Source organism: Meriones unguiculatus, chromosome 1, assembly GCF_030254825.1.
Source record: "Meriones unguiculatus strain TT.TT164.6M chromosome 1, Bangor_MerUng_6.1, whole genome shotgun sequence".
Taxonomy (NCBI): domain Eukaryota; kingdom Metazoa; phylum Chordata; class Mammalia; order Rodentia; family Muridae; genus Meriones; species Meriones unguiculatus.
This window is the reverse complement of record NC_083349.1, coordinates 27,266,681-27,288,628: the sequence shown is the minus strand read 5'-3', so window position 1 is coordinate 27,288,628 and position 21,948 is coordinate 27,266,681. Positions and strand designations below refer to the sequence as shown.

Sequence of the window (21,948 nt, the reverse complement as noted above, 5' to 3'; positions counted from 1 at the left end):
ACAGAGAGAAGGGAATAGAGGAAGCAGGAAGGGCTGAGAAAGAGCAGTAACGGGTACAGGAATTTGGTGGCTCACCATAAATCCTAACAGCAACAATGGGAAGTGCTTTCTGGTCATTTTCCTTTTCCTTGCTGTGTATCTGCAATAAACCACCACCCTGGAGCGGTGCAGGAATGGTCATGGCTAGGGCATTCCAGGAGTCATCCTGAATTCTGGAGCACTAATAGATGGGGAGGTGGTAGGGCCAGTGATTCACACTGAGCCCAGTTCTTTGTCTGGTGGAGACCAAGTATAACCAAAAGGAGGTATTGCTGGCTCCATTCTGAGCTAATTCTTAGGCTCCAAGGTTGAAACCCCATCAGTAGACATCAGGTTTTAAGATGAAGCCTAATAATCTCACTACAAAAGTCAGGTCTCCATGTCAGTGTAGCTGATCCTGGGTTCTAGCCCCAAATTGTCTAAAGGTTGGCAAGGGAGACTCCTGCATCCAAACCAAGTGTAAATGGCAGCTTCTGGTGAAGCTGGGTGACAGGCTGGTGTGGGTGGTGTTTGAGGTGGGTGGCAGAGGGATCCTTCTGTCCTTTCACTCCCTCTCCTTTTGGCTCTTGCTTCCTTTCTCAAGCTTGCTCCCTACTTCCTATTTTCATGAAGCCCTTGCCCAATAAACTACTTTACATTCAAATCCTTGTCTTGGGGTCTGCTTCTGGGGAAATCTACACCAAGATTCAACCATGATTTCAATTTACCGTACAATCTGTAGGGCACCTAACCCAGGCTTTTGAGCCTCAGAAATCCTTTGGGAGGAAATTACACAAGTTGAGACGCCCAAGGTAAGTTATGGGAGGGCCAAGTGCAGTGGGAGTCCGACAGGAAAATTCTAGTCCTGAGTGAAAGGCTGCAGCAGTAATGAACACAAAGAAACTGAGTGGAGGATGGATTTCAGCGTGTGAAAGTGGAGTGTTAAAACTGAAATTGCTGCAGCAGGTTGGGACCTGATTCTGGTGGGTCTTGTAAGAGGGTTGCTGTTTTATCCCCGTGAGAAATCACTGAAAAGTGGGGGCAGCGCACAGTGTAATCCTTTTCATGTTGATTAAGCACCCTCTCAAATCTCTAAATACATACTCAGGAGCAGTGATTAGCTCTGTGGTTGATAACGAGAATCCATAGAGTGGGTTGGCGTTGTCTTATATGGTCGCCAATAGCCACTGCTGAGTGCTTGAATGGAGCTGATCCAAGCTGAGTGTCCCGGCTCATTTTTTGTCAAGTTAACAGAAGTTAGAAGGAGGGAATCTTAACTGAGAAAAAGGCTTCCATAAGACTGGTTGTAGGCTAACCTGTGGGGTATTGTGATTAATGATTGATGTGGGAGAAAAAAGCCTACTGTGGGCAATGCCACCCCTGGGCTGGTGGTCCTGGGTTCTATGAGAAAGCAGGCTGAGCAAGCCAAGGGTGAGCCAGTAAGCAGTGTTCCTCTCTGCCTCTGCTTCAGCTCCTGCTTTGAGGCCTGCTCTGACTTCCCACAGTGATGAAGTGTGACCCGAGCATTCTAAGATGAAATAAACCCTTTCCTCTTTGAGTTGCTTTTGTTCCTGGTGTTTTACCATAGCAATAGAAACCTTAACTAAGGCAAGCTCTCATGTAGGATTCGGGAACTCCTTGATTAGCAGGTCTTGGGAATACAAACCCTTGGAGAAGGATGAAGTGACTCTTGTCATGATGTTCCGCCACAGCTCTGAAGAAACAGTGCCTAGTGAGCATGGACCAAAATCTCAAACTGGAAGGCCAAATAAAGCCTTTCTTTTAAGTTGTTTACCTCAGGTATTCTGTCATGATGTTAGAAAGTTGACTCACACAGCTCCACTCTCAGGAAATGGGTTAGTGCCTGATGAAATAGCTGGAAGGAACCAGCTTTGTGGGGACACAATAACTCACCAGACACTGAACACTGATCACTTGACCTTGGTTGGATTTCCCAGACTCCAGAACTGTGAGCAATACATTTTTGTTGTCTAGACAATCCAGCCTGTGGTAGTATACAGTTATCCTGCAAACACACACTAGGACACATGTATGTGGTCAGAGTAGCCCAGCTTGCATGCAACCCAGTACCCAGTGTGTGTGTGCTCACATGTCCACATCATCACCAACCCTCTTTCCCCACCTGTTTTCCCAAGAAGCATGTCCTGAGTTACTCATTTAGTTTATTGAAATTTCCCACCAAGGAAAGTTTTACAAAGGAAATAGGAAGCCATCAGAACTTCTAGGGGATCTCAAGGGAGAAGGAGTTAGGACAGTGGAGGACAGTGGCCAGTACAGAAAGGGTAGGTAGAAGAATGGCAAGGCCTGGGTTGTAGGGAGGATGAGTGCAGGGATGAATATGAGAAGCCTTGTGTTTAGAGCTGTGAACAGGCCAGGTCTGGGTTGTGGGCTATGGTAGAGGTGCTGATGGTAGAATAACTTTACTGAACTCTCAGAAGTTTTTGTTCTAGAAGATTGGGGCCACCCAGGGCCTTCCCCAATATCCAAGGTGTCTGAGGAGCCCTGAAAGGGTCCTGCTTGGGATCAGTCTCCAGAGGACAAGAAAGAGGATTCTCTTGTTCTCAGCTGGGGTCCTATCCACCAGTCTTCAGAGGAATTGTCTGGGATGCCTTTTCTTCTTCTGGCTCCTTCTTCTCGGCTTGCTGGTGCCTAGGGACATAGAACTTAGGAAAAGCTTGGAGCTCCGGCCTGTTTGCTCAAAGGGAAGCCTTGGGAGCCAGAGGCAGACAACTCACCAATGTTGTATATCCTCAATAGTCTCTGGTAAGGGCCGATTGAGGGTCTCAAGCAGGAAGAAAGCAGCGCTGCCTCCTAGTAGAGCCATGCTCCCAAATATGACATTAGGGATGAAGGGATGCAATTCACCCGTGATTTTCACCAGTGGGGCTATCATACTTCCCACTCGAGCCCACACGTTACTAATACCCATACCTGTTTGTCTGGGAGGGTTCAGAGAAGGAATTAGCAGCCTGTGCAGACGGCTTTTAAAGGACAATCCTGTGACCCTTGGATAGATGGCAGGAGGAGGCCATTCCATCTGTTAGCCCCTGACCCAGCTGTATCACCTACCTGAGGACCGTAGGGTAGAGCTCACTTGTGTAGAGGAAGAGGCAGCTGAAAGAGCCAGACAAGCATCCCTTCCCAAATACAGCCAGTGCTGTTCTCAAGAGCTGCATCTCTGCATGGGAAGGGGTTAGGGGATAGGCATTGGTGTTTATGAGCACCTGAATGTTCTCACTCCTTAGCAGACTTTTTTTTCCTTTGTGCTTTGCTTGCCCAGAAGCTCATATGAGAAGGGAAAGGTGAGGAATAACCCATCTGCTACTCGTAATGCATTGTCATGTAGGCCAGTTGAATTGTTTTCTAGAAGAGTAACCTGAGCCCTATAAAAGGTAGGGATCTGTTCAAGGCCAGCACAGTGAATTGGAGGAGGGTTAACAAAGCTGGAGTTCACTTTCCAGACTGTGACAGCTTCTTCCAGAAGGTCCTAGGTAACCTCAACCTCTCACCTGAAGACACAAAGATAAGTGCCAAGATGGCCCCTCCTGCCAGGAGCAGAACAAAGCCCTGAGTGATCCGCCGGCCCAGATAACTTATGGAGAGTATTGTGATGAACTTGGCTGGGATGTCGACCCCACCAAAGATGACCTGGAGTATGTAGATGTTGACTCCAAATTCTTCTACCCCCATAGCCAAACTGTAGTAGGCAAAACCAGTAGAAAACCTGAGAGACAGAGAACCATTGGTTAGAATCTGCAGCCAAGCCGAGGTCTCTTCCCAGAGCAATTCATGGGTTACCAGGATGGCAAATAGTTTTGTTTATTGTGGCGTCTATAACTGGTTGATACAGGCTGCTTGAGTACACTTTTTTAAATTAAATTTTTATTTTTTCTATATTAATTATAGTTGAGTATACTTTTGAGTCTTGTGAGATTGTGTCTGAGTTCAATGAAAAGTGCTGGGGTTGATTGGTCATGTCTGGCATGCTCTAGGGTGTTCATGGCAACAGGGCCCAAGATTGGCTCCATAGAATAACAGGACTGGAGGGATTCTCAGAGACCAGAGGAGGCAGGAAATGATCTATTTTTGTTCACTGAAAGTACAATATCCAGAGAGGCAGAGGTGACAGTCAAGCTGTAAATAGTGAGTGGGTAACTCCTCCTCTCAGAATTATGGCAAAATGTGGAACAAATTTGATCCTGGGGAAGACTAGGATGGAAAATGGTTTCACAATCAGGTTACAAAAAGGTTTGGGGAAGATGTAGAATCAGTCAGAAGACGAAACTTGGGGGGGCACATAATTGCTTCCTGCAAGTTTGCAGCGTGCAGGGCCAGTTCTGTTCTGTGTGGGTCCAGAAGGCAGAGTTAGGCTAGAAGGCTTCAGTGACAGAGAGGCTGATTATGTGGAGAGTGCTGTCACCAGAATGTGCACTGAAGGGTCTCGAACACCTGCTCTTTGTGGGGTAGTGCAACCACAGAGGAAGGCAGACCCTCTCAGTTGATTCTGGGACTGAAGCTGGGCTTGGAGGCCCCTAGGAGGCATTCCCTTGATTTCTCTTGCTGGTACCCTAGGCTTTGCCTTGATGGACAACTCTGTGCAAGGCATGGGTAGGGAGAGGTGGCAGGTTACCAGGCCAGGGAGAGACAGAAGGTCACACGGCGCAGGATGGACACTCGGAACAAGTCAGATAAGCCATATTTGACCTTGGCTGAGGTAATATCTTTCTGCAGGTTGAACTTCAGCTCCTTGGGACATGGGAGAAAGAGGAGTGTTGTTACTGGGCCTCTTTGGTGGAAGGGAAGGAGGTTCAGATCTAGTTCTTCTAGAGGATTAATTGGAGGAGCCGGTGGGATATAGCTGTAAACTAAGGAAACAGAGGCAAGAAAGGCAGACATGTGGTTGGGCCCCAACCGCAATCCTTCCCCACCTACCTCCACGGTGAGCTTTTTTCCTTCCTGCTTCTTGCCATTGAAGGTTGCCACCCTCTGGAGTGTCTTCAGAGCCTTGGAGAACTTTCCAGACAGAACCAGCCAGCGTATGGACTCTGGTACCCACCTGGGGGCCAGAATCAAGACATATTGGCTCCTGTTCCAGAGTCCCTTTTGAGACATCTGCATGGGGTCCCTGGGATAGGAGGTCCAGAAATCTCATGCCCTTTCCATGGAACTTCACACTGGCCCGTCTTTGTACCTGGGATGCCTCTAGTTAGTACAAATTTCAGTACTGTGTTGCCCCACATCTAAAAAGCCTTCCTCTGTCTTCAATCTAGGTCTCTTGTTGGATGGCTTCCTTAGCTAAGAGGCCCAGGGGCTAGGCTAAGGTAGGTGGTGCTTGGGGAGGAGATAGCATACCAGAGGCTGGACAGCTGGAGGGTCATTTACCTCTGCTTCCCTAACCTTCCTTGGTCTGGATTTCTTCAGGGCCTTTGGAGGGTGAACATTGATTACTTGGCCTCAGACCCCTGCTCCTAGCTTTCTGAGTCTGTTCCTCATGGACTTAGAGATCCTGTTTCTACCTTGGCAGTCCTACTCTCACCAAGACTGTGAAGGAGTTCCTCTCATGCTTCATAGCTGAGCCCAGGACTTGTCTCCCTGAGAGTAATGACAGCAACGGCTGCCAATCAGCAAGCCTTCCTATATCCAGCCCAATAAAACCTAAGGGAATCCTCAACATCATCCCCACCTTACCTAGAAAAATCTTGATGCTCAGAGTGTTTGAATCCTGCCCCAAGTCACAGAATAAAGGGCCCTGAGCTCACAACTGTATTCTGTGGACTATCTGCCCATTTTGTCTCCTGACGCTGACTGCTTCCACCCCTGGCTGTGCACGTGTTTCTGTCTCCACTGCATCCTCCTCCTCCTCTCTCTCACTTTCAGACTGCTGTTTATTCTGACAGTTCTACGTTCATATCTAAGTTGAAGTTCCATCTCAAGTCTGTACTTTTTCATATAACCTTCCCCAAGCCTCAGTTTTCTCATCTTTGAATAGGGACAATAATACTCCTATCAAACACCACAAGGATAAGAGACAACATTAATTATTGTCCAGAATGGGGCCTTGTGCTTAGTTATAAATAGTTATGCTAAGGTTTCACAGCTTTTCCTTGGAATGCTTGTGACGTCCACTGCTTGGGCTTCAACAGCGAGCTCTGCAGGCTAATTTCCTGTTTTTCTGTGTGGCTTTGGGTTGAACAGGTTGATAATGAGTTCTCAGCCCATTCTGGGTCTTCCACCAAAGCACTTCAGTTCTTACAGATTTCCAGGCTGAGACTCTGCTTTGGATATTCATTTGTACCTTAAATCTGAAAACTCTCCCAATTATGTAGAAACTTCTTTTAAAATGTCTTTGAGATTTCTTCCCCAAGAATCCTCTAGCCTGCATAGTACCCTTCCTTCTGTCCTTAGCCTCACCATATGGGTCTGTGTGTCTGTGTTTCAGGGCCTTTTTTTTTTTTCCTTCCCACAAACAGAACTTGCACCAGGCCTGTCATAGACACCTTCTATACTTTTCCATCTGCCTCCATATGAAGTTGAGGCTTCGCTGGCTATCTGTGCTAGCGATGGACCAGCCCACTCCCATCCATCTCAACTCATGCCCCTTATTCAGCCACAGGCAGCCCTCAGTGCTTCCCACACCTGCTCTGTCCTACAGTATGCTTCGGCACATGTCGCCCTTCCATGCTGGAAGACCTTCCTTGACTCTGGCACAGGGAGCTGGGCACAGAGGAGGTGGATAGTCAGAATAGGCATGGAACCCTTATTTGTCCCTGGTGGAATTGGGGATAGAGGAGGACAGCAGAGGGCCACATACCAGGACAATAAGGAGAAGATGAAGTAGGGAACAGACGTGGTTAACTGTAGCCAGCGCCACTGAGGAATGGCATAGGCTAGGCCGGATAGAACGAACTGGCCAATGGTGTAGCAGTATCCAATTGTTGTTGATGAGATGGCCCGCATTGAGGTGGGTACCCATTCCACATCTGTGGGAAGAGTCCAAGGACCAGATTAGGGTCTTGTCGGGTCCCAGGTACCTCTCTGTGAAAGGGTATCAGCTTCTGCCTCCCAGGAGCTGCACTCATCTGATCCCAGTGGTTCAATTATCACCATATTGTCCCTGAAACTCAAGGAAATAGGACTCAAACTTGGGCTTCTTTCCTCCCAAACTCACCTTTAATATGTCTCAATACTGGAATATTCCCTTGCTTTCCACCTCAACTTTATCATCTGTCACTCTGTTCTGTGTATGTGCTGTATAGGGTCATATGCCTAGCAGAGTACCCAGACCTGAGGCAAGGCCTATAGCGTCATAGCTGCTGTCGTTAAGTTTGTGATTGCTGTTCAACTCAGAAGGGTCTTGAGAAATCAAAAGTAGGGCCTTTCGGTTGATTCAAACCCACTCTCTCAGCTTTTGGCTGGTGCTCCCCAATGCCTTGCTCCTCAGGCCCCCACTGTGGCTCACTCAAGATAACCGTGCTCAGAGTAATGCCCGAGATGCTGCAGCCACACAGGAATCGGAAGATCATATAGACAGGAAGGCTGGGGCTGAAGGCAGCGCCTGAGCCACTGGCTGCCAGCATTAGGTAGCTCCAGGTCAGGATGGGCTTGCGGCCAAACCTGCAGCTCAGAAGAGAGGAAGGGCCAGGTTAGCCACTGTGTATCTGCCAAATTGAGTGACTTTGCAGGCTTTGGGGCAAAGGGCTGAAGGCAACCCCCAAGCTTCACTCATGCATCAGGTAGGACTTATAACTCCCTCACCAGACAGAGCCTTACTGGTAATTGCTATTATTCAACAAATTTGCAGTAGGAGCATTGAGTTAATGAGTTACTTCCCTCATTTCAGCTTAGCTGACTGAGCAGAGGTCAAAAGACCATGTATCTCTAAGCAATTCATCTGCTCTGGCTTTACACTATGCAGGCACAATACTGTGTCCAAAAACCTGGGTCAAGAAGCCAGATGATTCAAGTGAGGACTCTGGAACAGAGAAGGCTATGGCCTGGCAAGGGAATGGTATCTGCCCAGAGAGGGCCATCTTTCCCACCTTCCTCAGCTTTTTCTTCTTTGGCGTACATGGGTACAATAGAGTCAGGAGGGGATATACATGGAGTGTGCTCCCAAGCCTCACCTGTCTGACAGTTCTCCAAACACAGGCCCTCCAATCAGTATGCCTGCCATGAAGATCGACTGGGCCATCTCCTTCAGTTTGTTGGAGCTGCATACCAAGTCCCACTGCACAAGAGTAAGGTAGGGCCAGCTCAGCTCAACACAGTCCAGTCTTCCTAGCCATGCTCAGCCTGCACCTACACAACACACACACACACACACACACACACACACACACACACACACACAGGCACTCACATGCCTTGGCTTCCATGAGCCTGGTCTTTCCTAGCTGCAGTTCTTTCTGCCTGTGGGGGTTCCTTGGGTCCTTGACCCACGATTGTGTAATGACAACATCCCTCAAGTGTGTGTGACCTGTTGTATGGTTTACAGAGGCTGCTTAGCTGCTCCATCGACCTGTTCTTACCCTCTTCCACGGAAAGTTCATCTGTGCCTTGCAGCATCCAGTTTTCCCTCTTCTTTCCCCCATATATTCAAGGCTAGTCCCTTCACCTGTGTCCTTGACCACATCTCTCCTCCTCTTACAGTCCACTCTTCTAGTCTTTCCCTCCCTTGTCCCCTTCCTTTCTCATTTCTCTTAACTCCCCTCCATCAGTTTTCTGCATAAAATGTCCTTTCTACACTCCCTCCAATTCTCTTGAGCAGGAAAGCACCCTTGCTACCACCCATCCTCCCCTTCACTCAGTTGTCAGTTCTGTCCTGACAAATGAATGCACTGACACTGTGCTGCCCAAAGCCACCCACAGTTTCTTTATCACCTATACTACAGACCTTCTGCCTCTTGAACTGCTTAGTCCTTGGCAGCCTCCCTCCACCTGGATCCTTTTTCCTCTTGCTTTGTGCCTTCCCATCCCTGTCTCCTTTTCCCCTGGCTAGCCCACATAGTTTCCCAAGACTCCCTCTGGATCCTTTTCTCCATCTACTTTCCCCAGACAATGCCACTGGTTTCTAAGGCTTATATTATTCTTTATGCCAAAGAGCCCAAACCCTTTTCTGCAGCCCATCTTCTCTTCTGGCCTTCAGACCATCAGAGCCTGAGGCCTACTTGAAAACACTGCCTGGATGACATCTCATGAACACCCCAGACTTAACAGGACTTGTCAGTTCACTCTTTGTATTGTCCCATGCACACCAAATGGCAACCCTGTCTTTTTAAAAGATTTATTTTTTTAAATTTACATGATTTTGAGTTGATGAATTGTAATTATGTTACTTGTGTGGAGAACACTGCCATGTTTTTGATACATGTGGAAAGAATAAAATCATGCTCCAAGGAAACCCATCCATCACCTTTCCTACTTCATATATATATATATACATATATATATATATATTTTTTTTTTTTTGGTGATGATTCTTTTTTTTATTTTCATAACCTATTTTTATTTAACAAATAGAAATCATGTTGTTTGTTTATATTTTGGATTTCAATGCATTTTCAAATTATGTAAAAATATTTTCATTTTTGTGACTCCATGATCTTGTCAAGTTGCACTTTACTGATATTAAAATATGGCATTCATAATTACTCAGTGTTTATTAATGAAACCCAATAGAGTATAGAGTAAGACTTTAGTTCAATGATTTTGAATCTGTTCTATGTGTATAGGCCAAACAGTAAATTAATATTGGAAAACCTATTTCATACAACTCCCTAATATTAGCTTTTCTTTTTTTTTTGTTTTTTTTTGTTTTTTACTGTACTTTACAATGTATTAATTCTTTGAGAATTGCACACACATGTATTTTGATAATATTTATCACCTACTCCATTCCCTAACTCCTACCAGACCCAGCCTTTACTTCCTGACCCTGACCTAACTTCAAGCCTCCCCCACCTTTGTTTTTTTTTTTGTTTTTTTTTTTTCAATGCAGTTTATTCAGGAACCTTTAACAATCCTCGGACCCTGGGGAAAGCCAGCCCACAGCTTAAATAGCCTCTGGGTAGCCAACCCAGGTGTGCCACGTGATGATTCTTTTTAAAAAATAATTTATTTAAATTTTATTTTATGTGCAGTAGTATAAAAGAGTCAGATCCCTTGGAATTGGCATTACAGACAATTGTGAGCTGTCATTGGGTGCTGGGAATTAAACCTCGGTCCTTTGGAAGGGCAGACAGCAATCTTAGCCAACTGAGCCATCTCTCCAGCCCTGATGATAATTCTTTTAAAGTTTCCTCTTTTAGTTGTTTTGATATTTAATCCATTATTAAGATGATAGTTACCCTGCTGTGCAATAGAACACAAAGCTTATTCTTATCATTCAGCTAAAACTGAGTATCCATTGATGAGTAGCTTTCCTGTGTCCATTACATACCAATCTTCTAGTCCCCAGCTTCTGACAAATACGATTCTATATTCTACTTCTAAGAATTCTACCTTATGTGGGAGGCACACGAGAAGAGAAGAAGGAGGAAGGGTGAGACTGGGAGGGGAAGAGGGAGGGGGCTACAGCTGGGATACAAAATGAATAAGCTGTAATTAATAAAAAATAAATTAATAAAAAAGAATTCTACTTTATAAGAGAGCACGCTGGTGTCCCTCTCTGACTCCTCCTTTTCTCTCCCATCCTGTAGAGGACACAATGTTCTTGTGCTCACAGTATGCAGTAGGGAAACCAGGAATGTTAAACATGCAGGGTTGTCTCTTCAAAGGAAGAAGAGTATAGCCTGTTCTTCTCCCAGAAGGCTGAGAATGTATGTAGTTAATAGCCTGGTGCCCTGCGCTCTCTGCAGGGCCAGGCCACACCTGATTTCCCCAGACTGCTAGGCTTACTTTACTCATCCTGAGAGACCAAAAGATTAAAAATCAGCGATTAATTAAGGCCTGAACTAGGTGGGTGGAGAAGTCTAGTAATGCCCTGAGGGGAAGGACCGCCTTACTGCATTCTCCCCCCCCCCACCAGAGATACAGTTGTTAGGAAACTGGCCCATCCCCCTAGGGAGGGACACCAGGTCACAGTCTGGGGTTCCTATAGCCAATCAGTTCAAAATGTAGCATTTTGACCAATAGATGCTTGCCAGGCAGGAATTGCCCCTGCCTTGGGCATGCTGGGAGGGACCAACTAGCTCGGCTCCCACCGCTTTGGCAGTGGGGGGTGTGGGCCCAAGCTGCAGCTTGTAATTTACAATAAAAAGAACCTCATGTATTTACAGCGGAATCTGTTTATTCCTGGTCTTTTGGGGTTCACAAACTGGGCAGAACATTTCTCCCCAGACCAGTGGTTCTCAGCCTGTGGGTCGTGACCCATTTGGAGGCCAAATGACACTTTCACAGGGGTCAAATATGAGATACCCTGAATATCAGACTTTACATTATGTTTCTTAACAGTAGCAAAATTACAGTTATGAAGTTACCATATATAATTTTGACAGTTGCAATGAAATAATTTTATGGTTGGGGGTCACCACAACATGAGGAACTATATTAAAGGGTCGCAGCATTAAGAAGGTTGAGAATCACTGCCCTTATCTTGAGCCTTGTTTCTCAGTGCACTTGTGGAACTCATCTTTATGGAAGAGATCAAATGTATTTTGCAAAGAGTTTAGATATAGTCATTACTTAATTTTTATTGTGCACACAAGACTGAGTTAATTGTCACCAGAAAAAATTTCCAAAATTCTAATGTACTTAAATATGCTTAGAATAAACTTTGAACCAACACCAGCAACTGAGTCCTGTTGAACTGGATCTCCTTCTTGCTTCACACAGATCAAAACTCTGCTGGCCCTGGTGTTTCCAGAGACCCCACCCCACCCCACAATCACTTGATCATCAAGTTTCTAATATATATATATATATATATTTAGACAGGGTCTCTCTATAAAGCCCTGGATGTCCTTGAACTCATAAGCCAATCTGTCATGGAATTTACAGAAATTTGTCTGCCTCTGCCTACTGGGTGCTGAGATTAAAGGTGTGTGCCACCATACCCGGCTGCATTCATTTTTTTTGAATCTGGATATCTCTGTTTTTCAGATTTATTTATGAGTATTTTGCCTGCATATATATGCACATATGTGTACTTGGTACCTCCAGAGGTCAGAAGAGGATGTCAGATCCCCAGAACCTCTGGATGGATGGTTGTGAACTGCCATGTGGATACTGGAAACAGAAATTAGGTCCCCTGCAAGAGCAACAAGTGCTCTTAACGGCTGAGCCTGTTCTCCAGCCCCTCTATTTTCATCACAATTGCCTTAATATAGGCCTCCTCCTCTTGCCCTTGAATGAACAGTGACAGCTGATGTTTACAGAGGGCTCACTGTAGCAAGCATTGTCCTTAGGTAAGCTTTTCTGTAATTTCTTTAACCCTCTAGGCAACCATGTTATGTTCTCATTTTTACAGGGCAGGAAACAGTTTCAGAGCAGATTGCTGTGCCAAGCTTTTAACAAGTCTTCCCCACTCTTTCCTTAATGACATAAATGGCTTTTAGGTTTCTACTTTGCTAAGAATATTGTTTGGTGCTCTCTTGTCGGCTAGGTTAAGAGACTCACTCCCTTGCTGAGAGGTTTATAAAGCCTGCTATGCTTTGGCTTGGTCAACCTGCCTGCTCTAATCTCCCACTAATCCCAGCACACATTCTTTGCTCCAGACATCCTGAATTACTTGTGTAATGAAGTGAAGAATGTTCCCTAGAAATGCCTCCCAAGAGTGTTTCGGAAGTAAAGTGTGAGGAAAGATCATGGAGCCTAAGGAGTTCTTCTCTACCTTTTTCTTCTGGAAGTGAGGCAGGATGAGGGTGGATGAGGATTCCAAGTCTTCCAGGTAGCTTCAGCTGAGCCAACACATCCCCTACTCTGGGTAGACAGGACTTTTAACAGGGAAGGGGGTTTACGTGGCACGGTGTGAGGGCAGAGGAGGAAACAGAATACAGGAGGAAGTGACGAAATACAGGAGGAAGAGAAGCATGATGGGAGTCTCTAAAGAGACTTCTGGTACTTTATGACATGCCATCTTAAGCCTTTCAGGAAAATCTAAAGAAATGATCTACTGTCCACATAAATTAGCTCTACTTCTCCCTTCACAGTAAAAAGCACAGTCCTTCCGTGATGTGGTAGTTGCTGGGAGTCATGTGGTTCTTGGTAAGTGGGAACGGAAGGTGGCACTTCTACCTCATTGTCTTAGCAGGGATTTCCTAGCCAGGCTTACACACACTCTCTCCTTTCTTAAGGGAGGGAAGAGTGATGACTGAAACAACCCTGGGAGGCAAGTACTGAAGGTGGCGGAGCTGCCGTCGGTGGGGGTCCCTGGATGGCCTCTGAGGAGCAGATCTAACCATCAGCCTGAAACACTCCTTCTTTCAGAACTCTTACAGAAGAAACTCCTTTATTAGTAATAGTTAAGCCGTGACTTATTGTTGAAGCATTTGTTATAACCACAAAAAGTAGCAGATGAAAATGGAATTTGTATCACCCTCCACGTCTACCTGAGAGGCCACATGGTATACATTCTAAAGTCTGTGAGGAAATCTGCCTCTTTTGTGTTTGGTGGGATGGGTAGTACCTAGCACACTAACTCTGTGCTAGTGAGGAAAGAAACCTCTGATGTTTACAATCCGGTTGGAAAATTACAACATGGTAGTACTGTCCTTCAGTAAAAATTAGAAGCTCAAAATAGGTACCCTGTGGTTAAATATTAAAAAATAAAGCAAACTTCAATCACATTGTAAATTGATTTTAGAAATTTCATGACTAACAAAGCTCATCAGAAAAATGTGGCCCTGACTGCCCTGCAGAGCAACACAAACTATAGGTTGCAGGTCTGAGACCCACAGCCATTATACGTTGATTGTGTCCCCTCAAAAGGTACACACTGAAGTTGTAATCTCCTAGAATGGAAAGCCAATTGTTTAGATATTATTAGCTGAGTTACAGTAAGGCCATACTGGGCAGGAAGGAGCATTGTAGGAAGAGAAGAGAGAGGCATAGATGGGATAGGATGGAGGTGGAGCTTAGAGTGGTGGACCCACAATTCCTGCAATGCAGAGGCTTGCTAGCAACCACCTGAACTAGAAGAGACAAGGGAGGATTCTGTAGAGAGCATACCGATGCTGTGGGCTTTGCAATTCTAGTCTCCATTCTGTGAGATAACTCTATGTTGCTTTAAGCTGCCTGGTTTGGGGAGATTTTCTGGAAATGAATAAACCACAACTCTGTGATGTGTGAGACATCTATTGGCCTGATAGGTGGTGATGGGAAAGGGATTTGGAATAGATGAGGGAAGCAGGTGTGGAAGAACTGGATGGGTTTTTAAAGGCACCCCAACTTTCTGAGGGAGGAAGATTTTAGAGAGCATCCTGGGTGTTTTCTGTGGGGCTCCTGTGCAAAGCCCCTGAGAGGGTCCTGTTGGAGCCTGTAGCCGAAGGCTTGACTATTCAAGCTATCAGGAGTGCTTTCTGTGCTGCCTTTGACTGGGCCTCCATAGGCTGGTGCAGTCCTTGGATTGGATTTAATCAGGTTTTACTCTGAGTCTAAAAAAAAAAAAAGAATGGTTCCTTTCCTGTTTTTCATGTGTCAGGGTCGCCTTACTCAGGAATGTTGCCTGCCCTTTGATAATCTTTTCTGAGTATCAGGGGTCAATTCTGAGTATCTGGTGGTCAATTCATGTGTGTGATGTGGATGAATGTCTAAGAAGTCTGGCTCCCAGTATAGGTAAGGTGCCCCTTGTCTCCCCAGCTCTGTTTTTACTGCCAGCAGGGAAAATGCTAAGACAAAGCCTCATAGCTACTCGTTTCCTTGTTCCGCCTTCTTACCTTCTATAGCCACTCTGAGGCAGAAGACATTTCACTTGACTGTTTATCTCTGGCAACTATCAGAGTAGTTGGTTATAATATATGTTAGTACTCGTTTAATGAATAATAAATGAACAAAATATTGCATATTTTTACTAATGAGGCCTAGAGATGGGAACGGTTACGTGCTAATTGGAGAAAGCCAGATGTTAGCTTCTTGGTGCTTCTCTCCTTCCCTGAGCATGGCCTAGGCTTGTATTTCCCATCAGCTCCTGCCTATTCTGCACAGTCTTCTTGCTCTTCATAGCCTAGTCCTGCACTGGGTTTCTTTCCCCAGTCTTATAGCATAACCAAGCCCTAAGGAACTGGTTCTGGAAGGAAAGGACAGAAACCTCAGCCTTGTTTTTCTGCCTGGCCCGGTATGACAGGAAGGCGGTAGAGAGGAAAGAGAAGGGCAAGCCATGGCAGAACAGCATCACAGAGCTGGTGCTGCTATGACCTCATTTTCACAAAGAGTCTGTGGCTCCGATGATAAACAGCTTGCCCAAGCATGGCTTGGATCATTTCAAGGCAGTGACTCAAGCATAGGTCTGCAAGATCTCCTCCCACTGAATGTCCTTGATCAGGACTACAACTCCAAGATGCCCCACTGTGTGCTGTGTTCTGCCAGAAGGAAGGCTTAAGCATGGGAGCTCTTGTTCTGTTAGACAGCATAGCTCAGTCTGGCATTGTGTAATGGTCAGAGCCTACTGGTCTGGTCAAGGTCCAAAGATACAGGTTTAGGAGTTAGGGCAGCAAGAAGAGTGGCCAGGAAGGTCCCTCAGAGGGTAAGCAGACTGGATGATAAATAATCACCACAAGCATGCAGGAGGCAGACTACAGTCAAAGCAAAGGAAGGGCTTCCTGCTGCACGTAGACAAAGTTGACTTAACCAAGGTCTCACATAATGTCCCTATGCATCAGAATGAAACAGTTTCCTGAGTATCTTTTGGAGCCGGTTCAGACCTTAGGGTAGTTGGCCCTCTGCATTTTCACACCCTTGATGGAACCTGTTTGGGGGTCATGAAGACCAACCAGGACAAGCCAAGTCCCTTGGCAAGTATCAAAAGGACATAAATCTTGTTGCTTAGGAGCTGTGTATTTTGGAACAGCTCGTGTGTAGTGTGTGCATGTGCACTTGTATGGGTGTAGATGTTTGTGTGTGTATATCTGTGTGCACATATGTGAAAGCCAAAGGTATTTTCCAATTGCTCTCCACTAACTTTTTGAGACACAGTCTTTTACTGAACATGGAGCTTGCTGGCTGGTTAGCTGAATGGGCTGACTCGGGGATCTTTCTGTCTCTGCCTCCCCAGTGCTGGGATTGCAGATGAGAACTGCTATACCCAGATTTTCTATGTGGGTGCTTGGATTGACACTCAGGTCCTCATGCTTATGTGTAAGCACTTTACTGACTGAGCTATGTTTTCATCCCTGCACAGATGTTTAGCTTCTATGTGGTCAGAGTCCTCGGCTGTATCTGTGGTACTTGTTGGCTACTTCTTAGAGCTGTGAATGAGTTAAGGAATGAAGAGCACCCAGCCCTAAAGCTGGAAGACACTGTGAGCTCAAGTCACAGTGAAATTATTTTTATTATCATTGTTGTTGCTGTTATTGTTATTATAGTCACATGTCCAATTACATGTGTCATGTGATGCAATAGGTAGGGCATGGTTCTGGAGTCAGGGTCTCCTGGGCTACCATCTCAGCTGTGTAGGATCCCAAGCCCTGAGCCATATTTCTAGCCCTGGATATATGTTTAACTTGTATGTGGTCAGAGTCCATTTTCTATAGAATGGTGAGGATAATACCTGACTTGCCTGCTCACAACAGGCAGAAAGTGAGGCTGCAGCTCTGGGGCCTGTGCACAGTAGGTATCCACTGAGTGCTTGAATTTCAAGAACTGCAGACTTGCTCTAGGCCCTGTCAGATTATCAGGAGCTTCTTACAGAGTGGCTGCCAGTGGGATCAGGTTGGCTAGAAATGTAGGCAGTGTGAAACTCCTAAGTCCTTTCTGGGGAGTGAGATCAGGGGCTGAGAAAGAGGTGGAAGAAGAGGGAACCTGAAGCAGGGCCAAGGGCAGCCAGTGGAGTTGTGAAGCAGGACTGGGACTGAACAAAAGAGACTGACATAGGTGTCCCGAATCTGGATATTTGGTAATGAGGATGAAAGATAGCAGAGGTTGACCGGGGGCCCTGCAAGGGTCCACTCCATGGTAGAGATCATGGGCTTCTTGTGGTCCTGGAAACAGATCAGGAAAGTAAGAGGCCCAGAGAGGAAGCCCAGGGGCCTTAGAAGGGTGTGCTTTGCTCAGTTGAGGCCAGGGCCCAGAGAACCAGAGCCTGAGCTTTAGTGTATGTGAGTTATACTCCAGGGAACCCAGAGATCAGGATCCAGGCCCTTTCAGACACAAAAGAAAGGCTTTTGTTTCCTCCTAATGTCCTAGTTAAAGCTCCTGGGAAGTCCTGATTGCCTCTATGACATGGGTGGCAGAATGGCACTCTACCCTACCCCAAGCACATGGAGTTTGTAGTTGCCATGGCTGAATGAACAGAGGATCAGAATGCTGTGTTTGTTCTTCTAGTTGGGTTTTGCCATTAATGTTCCAGTGGCTGGGCAGGGCAGAGACCCTTATTATGGACTTGTCATGGCAGTGTCTCCAGGGAATTAGAGCTTAATGCAGAGCTAAATGAGGTCTGACATGGGCAAGGTGCAGACCCTATGAGGACTGCTGCAGATCTCCTGTGCTATGCAGCTTCACATCATCCCAAGGAATGGCATGGTGCCTGGAGATTTGCCTGGCACAGAGGTAAGTTGATGCCTGACTGGGTATGAGGCTCTGTAACCTCTGCTCTTGGCATGCTCCTGGGAGCTGACCTGAGGAGTGACCTGGAATGGAAGCTGTTTCTCTGCGGTTTTTCTGTAGATGCAGGAGCTTAGTCCATCTCTAGCATTATTTAAGCACTTTTGTATCCCTAGTCCTGAGAGGGCAGATATAGGTCGGAGAGATACTGTCCCTGTACTGGAGGAGCTACTGCAGAGTGAAATGGGCATCTGTGGACAAATCAGATCACCCAATACCCTCATGGGGGTGCACAGTGGATAGTCAATCTCATGGATTACCAGCCAGGTTCTGTGCAGCCTTAAGGAGCATGGACTTTGGAGCCTTATCTCAGGCACTTGAATTCTCCACTCAACCCTTTGTGAATGTTGTACGTTGGTTAGTGATCTGTCTTCAGTTGCCTCATTTATGTAAACAGAATTATCAAGGTGCTCAAGTGAGAGGGTTGTGCGAATTAAATGAATGCATGCATGCACCTATACCCATCTGGCTGGCACTTGTAAACTCACTCACCATGTTCATGATGAGGCCATTTGGTTATTCCTTGTAAGCCTGCCTGTTCTTCCTTCACTTCCTTCTCCACCTTCCTCCCTCTTTTTTAATTCCAGCCCCCACCCCCGACAGGATCTTCCTGTATATCCCAGGGTGGCTTGGAAGTATTCAGCCTGCCTCAGCCACCATGCCCAGCTTTTCTTTTAGGCTGTTTGTTCCTTCAGTTCTATGTTTCTGGAAGTGATGGGTGGTGCCTTTTATTCCTTTCTATTGCCTTCGCAGATGCATAGCAAGCTACACATGCACTGGGAAAATTATGGGCATGTCTTTGATGTCCTATTTGCCTCCCATATCTGTTCCCAAGTACCACAGATTCCAATTCCTTATTTTCCTCTGCTTTCTAAATCTAACATTCCACCTATGTGTCACCTCTGTTCTGCAGTCCTATGCAGCTTGCTACCAGCTTATCCTGAGGCTGGACTAAAACCTTCCCTATGTTCCACTCTGTTCCTCAGAGTGAGGCTCCTCAGAAGATGACCCAAACCTGCCATACTTCTTCTTAAAGGCTACCACATTCAACAGCTTCTCCTCCCTTGTGGCATAGGCCAAATTTGCCTTAGTGACCACACTAGGCCCCCCTGCTCTCCTCTCCTGCCCCATGTCCACAGTCTCTACGGCTGACTGTTCTTCACTCTTCTTCAGTCTTTATTGTCTGGGATTTTGCATTTGAGATGCTGTGCCTTGTATCTGGGGTGTGCCGCCCACTTGCATGCACTTCTCTTTTACATCCAGAACAAGCGTGACTCCCACAAGCCCTCTAGGACCTCCTGACCCCTGTGCTGATTAGAAACTTCTTCACTGGGTTTTCAGAACCTTAAGATTATCGAACATTTATTTATTCTATCCATAAATATTTATTCCTCGAGTCTCTCCTCCGTGCCAGGTATTATTCCAGGTACTGCGGACACAGCAGTGAATTCTGTCTCAGGAAGCATACAGATCCTACTAAAGCACTGGACCCCTAAGGGGTGAACCTGCGTCCCTTCTACAGGTAGGCATCTGGGAGACTAACGTCTTCTTTAACTCTGGTCCCAGCATTCTGCACTATGACACCAATGTACCCTGTGTTTTGGATACTTAATACCTTCTGAATACTATGCTTGACACAGAACAGAAAAATAGTGGATCTGACAGCGAGGAAGAGGTATAGCCTAGGGGACATGAGTGTAGCAAATGTGTTACCCAGTGCTCATGCTCAGACCCTGAGCCTGCTTATTCATAGTATGACTCTGAGAAAGCCTCTAAGTTCTCTGGGCTTCAGTCTCCCCATCTGAATGATGAGGTTTGAAAATAACTACTTTAGAGCTGTGAAAAAGTTCAAAACTGTTAACATTTGTAAGAGGTTTAGAAGAGTGTCTGGCATATAACAAATGCTTTATAGATTTGTTAACGACATGGATAATTATATAGATGATGTACATGGTCTTGGATTTAATTCCTCTCTCTTCCCACAGAGGAAATGGAGATAAAGGGACTGCATTCCTTGGGATTCCCGGAAGCTTAGGCCCATGGCGTGGTGGCGACCGTGGGAGTGTATTTGCAAAGCAAAGGTCTTTTAATGAAGCAATGTTTGGATCCTGCACTTGTGGGGATCACAGGGTTTCCCTCTATTAAACCTCCTTGGAGTCTCATGGCCAAGGCTTCCCTTGCACTTTGTACTTAGGGGTATTTTGCCTTAAATTCCAGCCATGAAACTGACTGTGTGCACAGCACTGAATAATCATTTTTCTTCCCCAGTCTGAGTGTCTAACCTCAACAACAGCAAAACAGCCCTATGCATCCACACACCAGAGCTGCTGAGCACCCAGATGTGCCTGGCAGTCAGTTGACATTCAGTAAACACCGATTCCTGTTTCTTCATCTTCTTCCTATCACAGTCTCCTGACTGACCTGTCAGTTTGTTGAAGGATTTGATTTAACTCTAGTTCCTGGAAATGACAGGTGAGTGTATCAGCCACTCCAAGAAGGGTGCCTGGGAAGTGAAACCATAAGTGCCTCCGTGGGTGACTGACCTCTGGATCTGCTTGGGAGTCTTTCAGCCTCTGCACCGTGCGATCCCTCCTCTACCCACCTCGTCCTGAAATGCTTTGCACAGGATGGACTGTTCCTCTCCTCTTCCTTCCCTCCTTCCCTTCCTCCCCCTCCTCTTCTCCTTCCTCATCTGGTTAACCCTTGCCTGTTGTGCTAATCTCAGCTCCAGGGATACTTCTTTAGAGTGGCTTCGTCCAATGCTCACTCCTTCCTGTCCCTATAACTAGTCTAAGAGTGGAAGGTCACAGTCCAAGGTCACTGCATAGCAAGAGCTAACAAGTCATTTTACACTTCATGTGGTGTTTTCATCCACTGATGCTACCCAAAAAGGCTATAACACCCCACCAGGAGCAGGGACTGTCGAGTTTTGAATCCCTGGAGCCCAATATTGTGCTGTGGGTTGTCAGAGAAATGCTTGGGCTCTATGCATGAAGGAACCAAACCATTCAGTTCATGGGATCCTTCCTCTTTGCCCAGTCCCCTGTCCTCCAATCCCAGGAAGTGGAGGCCCCCTGCCTCTTATCCAAAAGTGCTGTACAGTGTGGGAGTACCTAAGGTAAGGTAGAGGGTGAGAGGGTGCCAGACATACCTCTGTCACAATCGTGTCTCTGGTTCCGTTGTAGACCCAGCCATCCAGGCATGGCTCGGTGGCCCCCTGGGTGTCATTGGGAAGACTGGCATTGGGCAGATGCACAAACCGGAGACACTTCTCAGGCTTCCCTTTCGGGCCCAAAGGGAGCACCCAGGGCCCTACAGAGGCGTTGGGGGGTGGGCGGCAGTGGTGAGGAGGGGTGGTGGCTGTGAAGATCTGTAGCAAGTTGTGGTTGGCTATTCCGAGGACTGGGAGGGCCAGCAAGGTCACATGCAGGTACTGGAAGGGACCCATGCTTCCAACACGGTCCAGAATCTCGGAGAAGGTCATGGCACCAGGCAAGATGAACCAAAACTGTAGGCAAGGCATCAGGCCAAAAAGAGGTATGTGTATGTGTGTTTGTGTGTGTGTGTGTGTGTGTGTGTGTGTGATATGTAGGCCTGAGGAACATTGTAGAACCACATGCATGAAGATGTACCTAGTTACATGTGTGGAGCATGTTTGGAGTTGTTTGTTGCATGTGTAAAGATGTGGGGCCCTGGTGTGTGGGTGTGTAAGGTGTACCCAGCTGCATGGAGGATATTAGAATACCAGTGTGGGTGCAGAGGTATGTGCCCATGAAGGCTGTATGAAGGCAGACATGTGGCCCTGTGCTTATCTGTTATAGGTGTGCATGCATGAGGCTGCACAGGCCACAGAGTAGGGACCAAGGGTCCAAACTTGGATGTTGGTTGCACAGGCTGTAGGTGGGTGAGGGGGAGGATAACACCTCCCTGATGGCTTCATGTGGGCTGGGAAGGATCTCCCCAAGCTCAAAGCCTTCTTGCTGTTCCCTGAAGTGGGTTCCCTGTGCTGCAGTACCAGAAGAATCCAAGCAGGTCCCCGAAGGCATTAGGGGATTGACCAGTTACCGTGAGGAAGCAGGACCCGGCTTTGGGGTGTTCTTGGGTGCTAGACTTGGGGGCTTTCAATCCCATCTCACCTGGTGGCCTGGTTGCTGG

General features: G+C 46.6%; 1 protein-coding gene across 1 annotated transcript; it reads right to left on the bottom strand.

Moving 5' to 3' along the window:
* Positions 1 to 2,184: 2,184 nt before the first annotated feature.
* On the bottom strand, positions 2,185 to 21,277 carry Slc22a8 (solute carrier family 22 member 8). Its single transcript, XM_021631319.2, has 10 exons — positions 20,945 to 21,277; positions 8,163 to 8,266; positions 7,499 to 7,653; positions 6,851 to 7,019; positions 4,972 to 5,095; positions 4,670 to 4,785; positions 3,549 to 3,763; positions 3,109 to 3,217; positions 2,775 to 2,978; positions 2,185 to 2,688 (listed from the first exon to the last, which is right to left on the bottom strand). The coding sequence occupies exons 1-10, from the start codon at positions 21,275 to 21,277 to the stop codon at positions 2,613 to 2,615; spliced, it is 1,605 nt and encodes a 534-aa protein (XP_021486994.1). The 3' UTR covers positions 2,185 to 2,612.
* Positions 21,278 to 21,948: the final 671 nt, after the last annotated feature.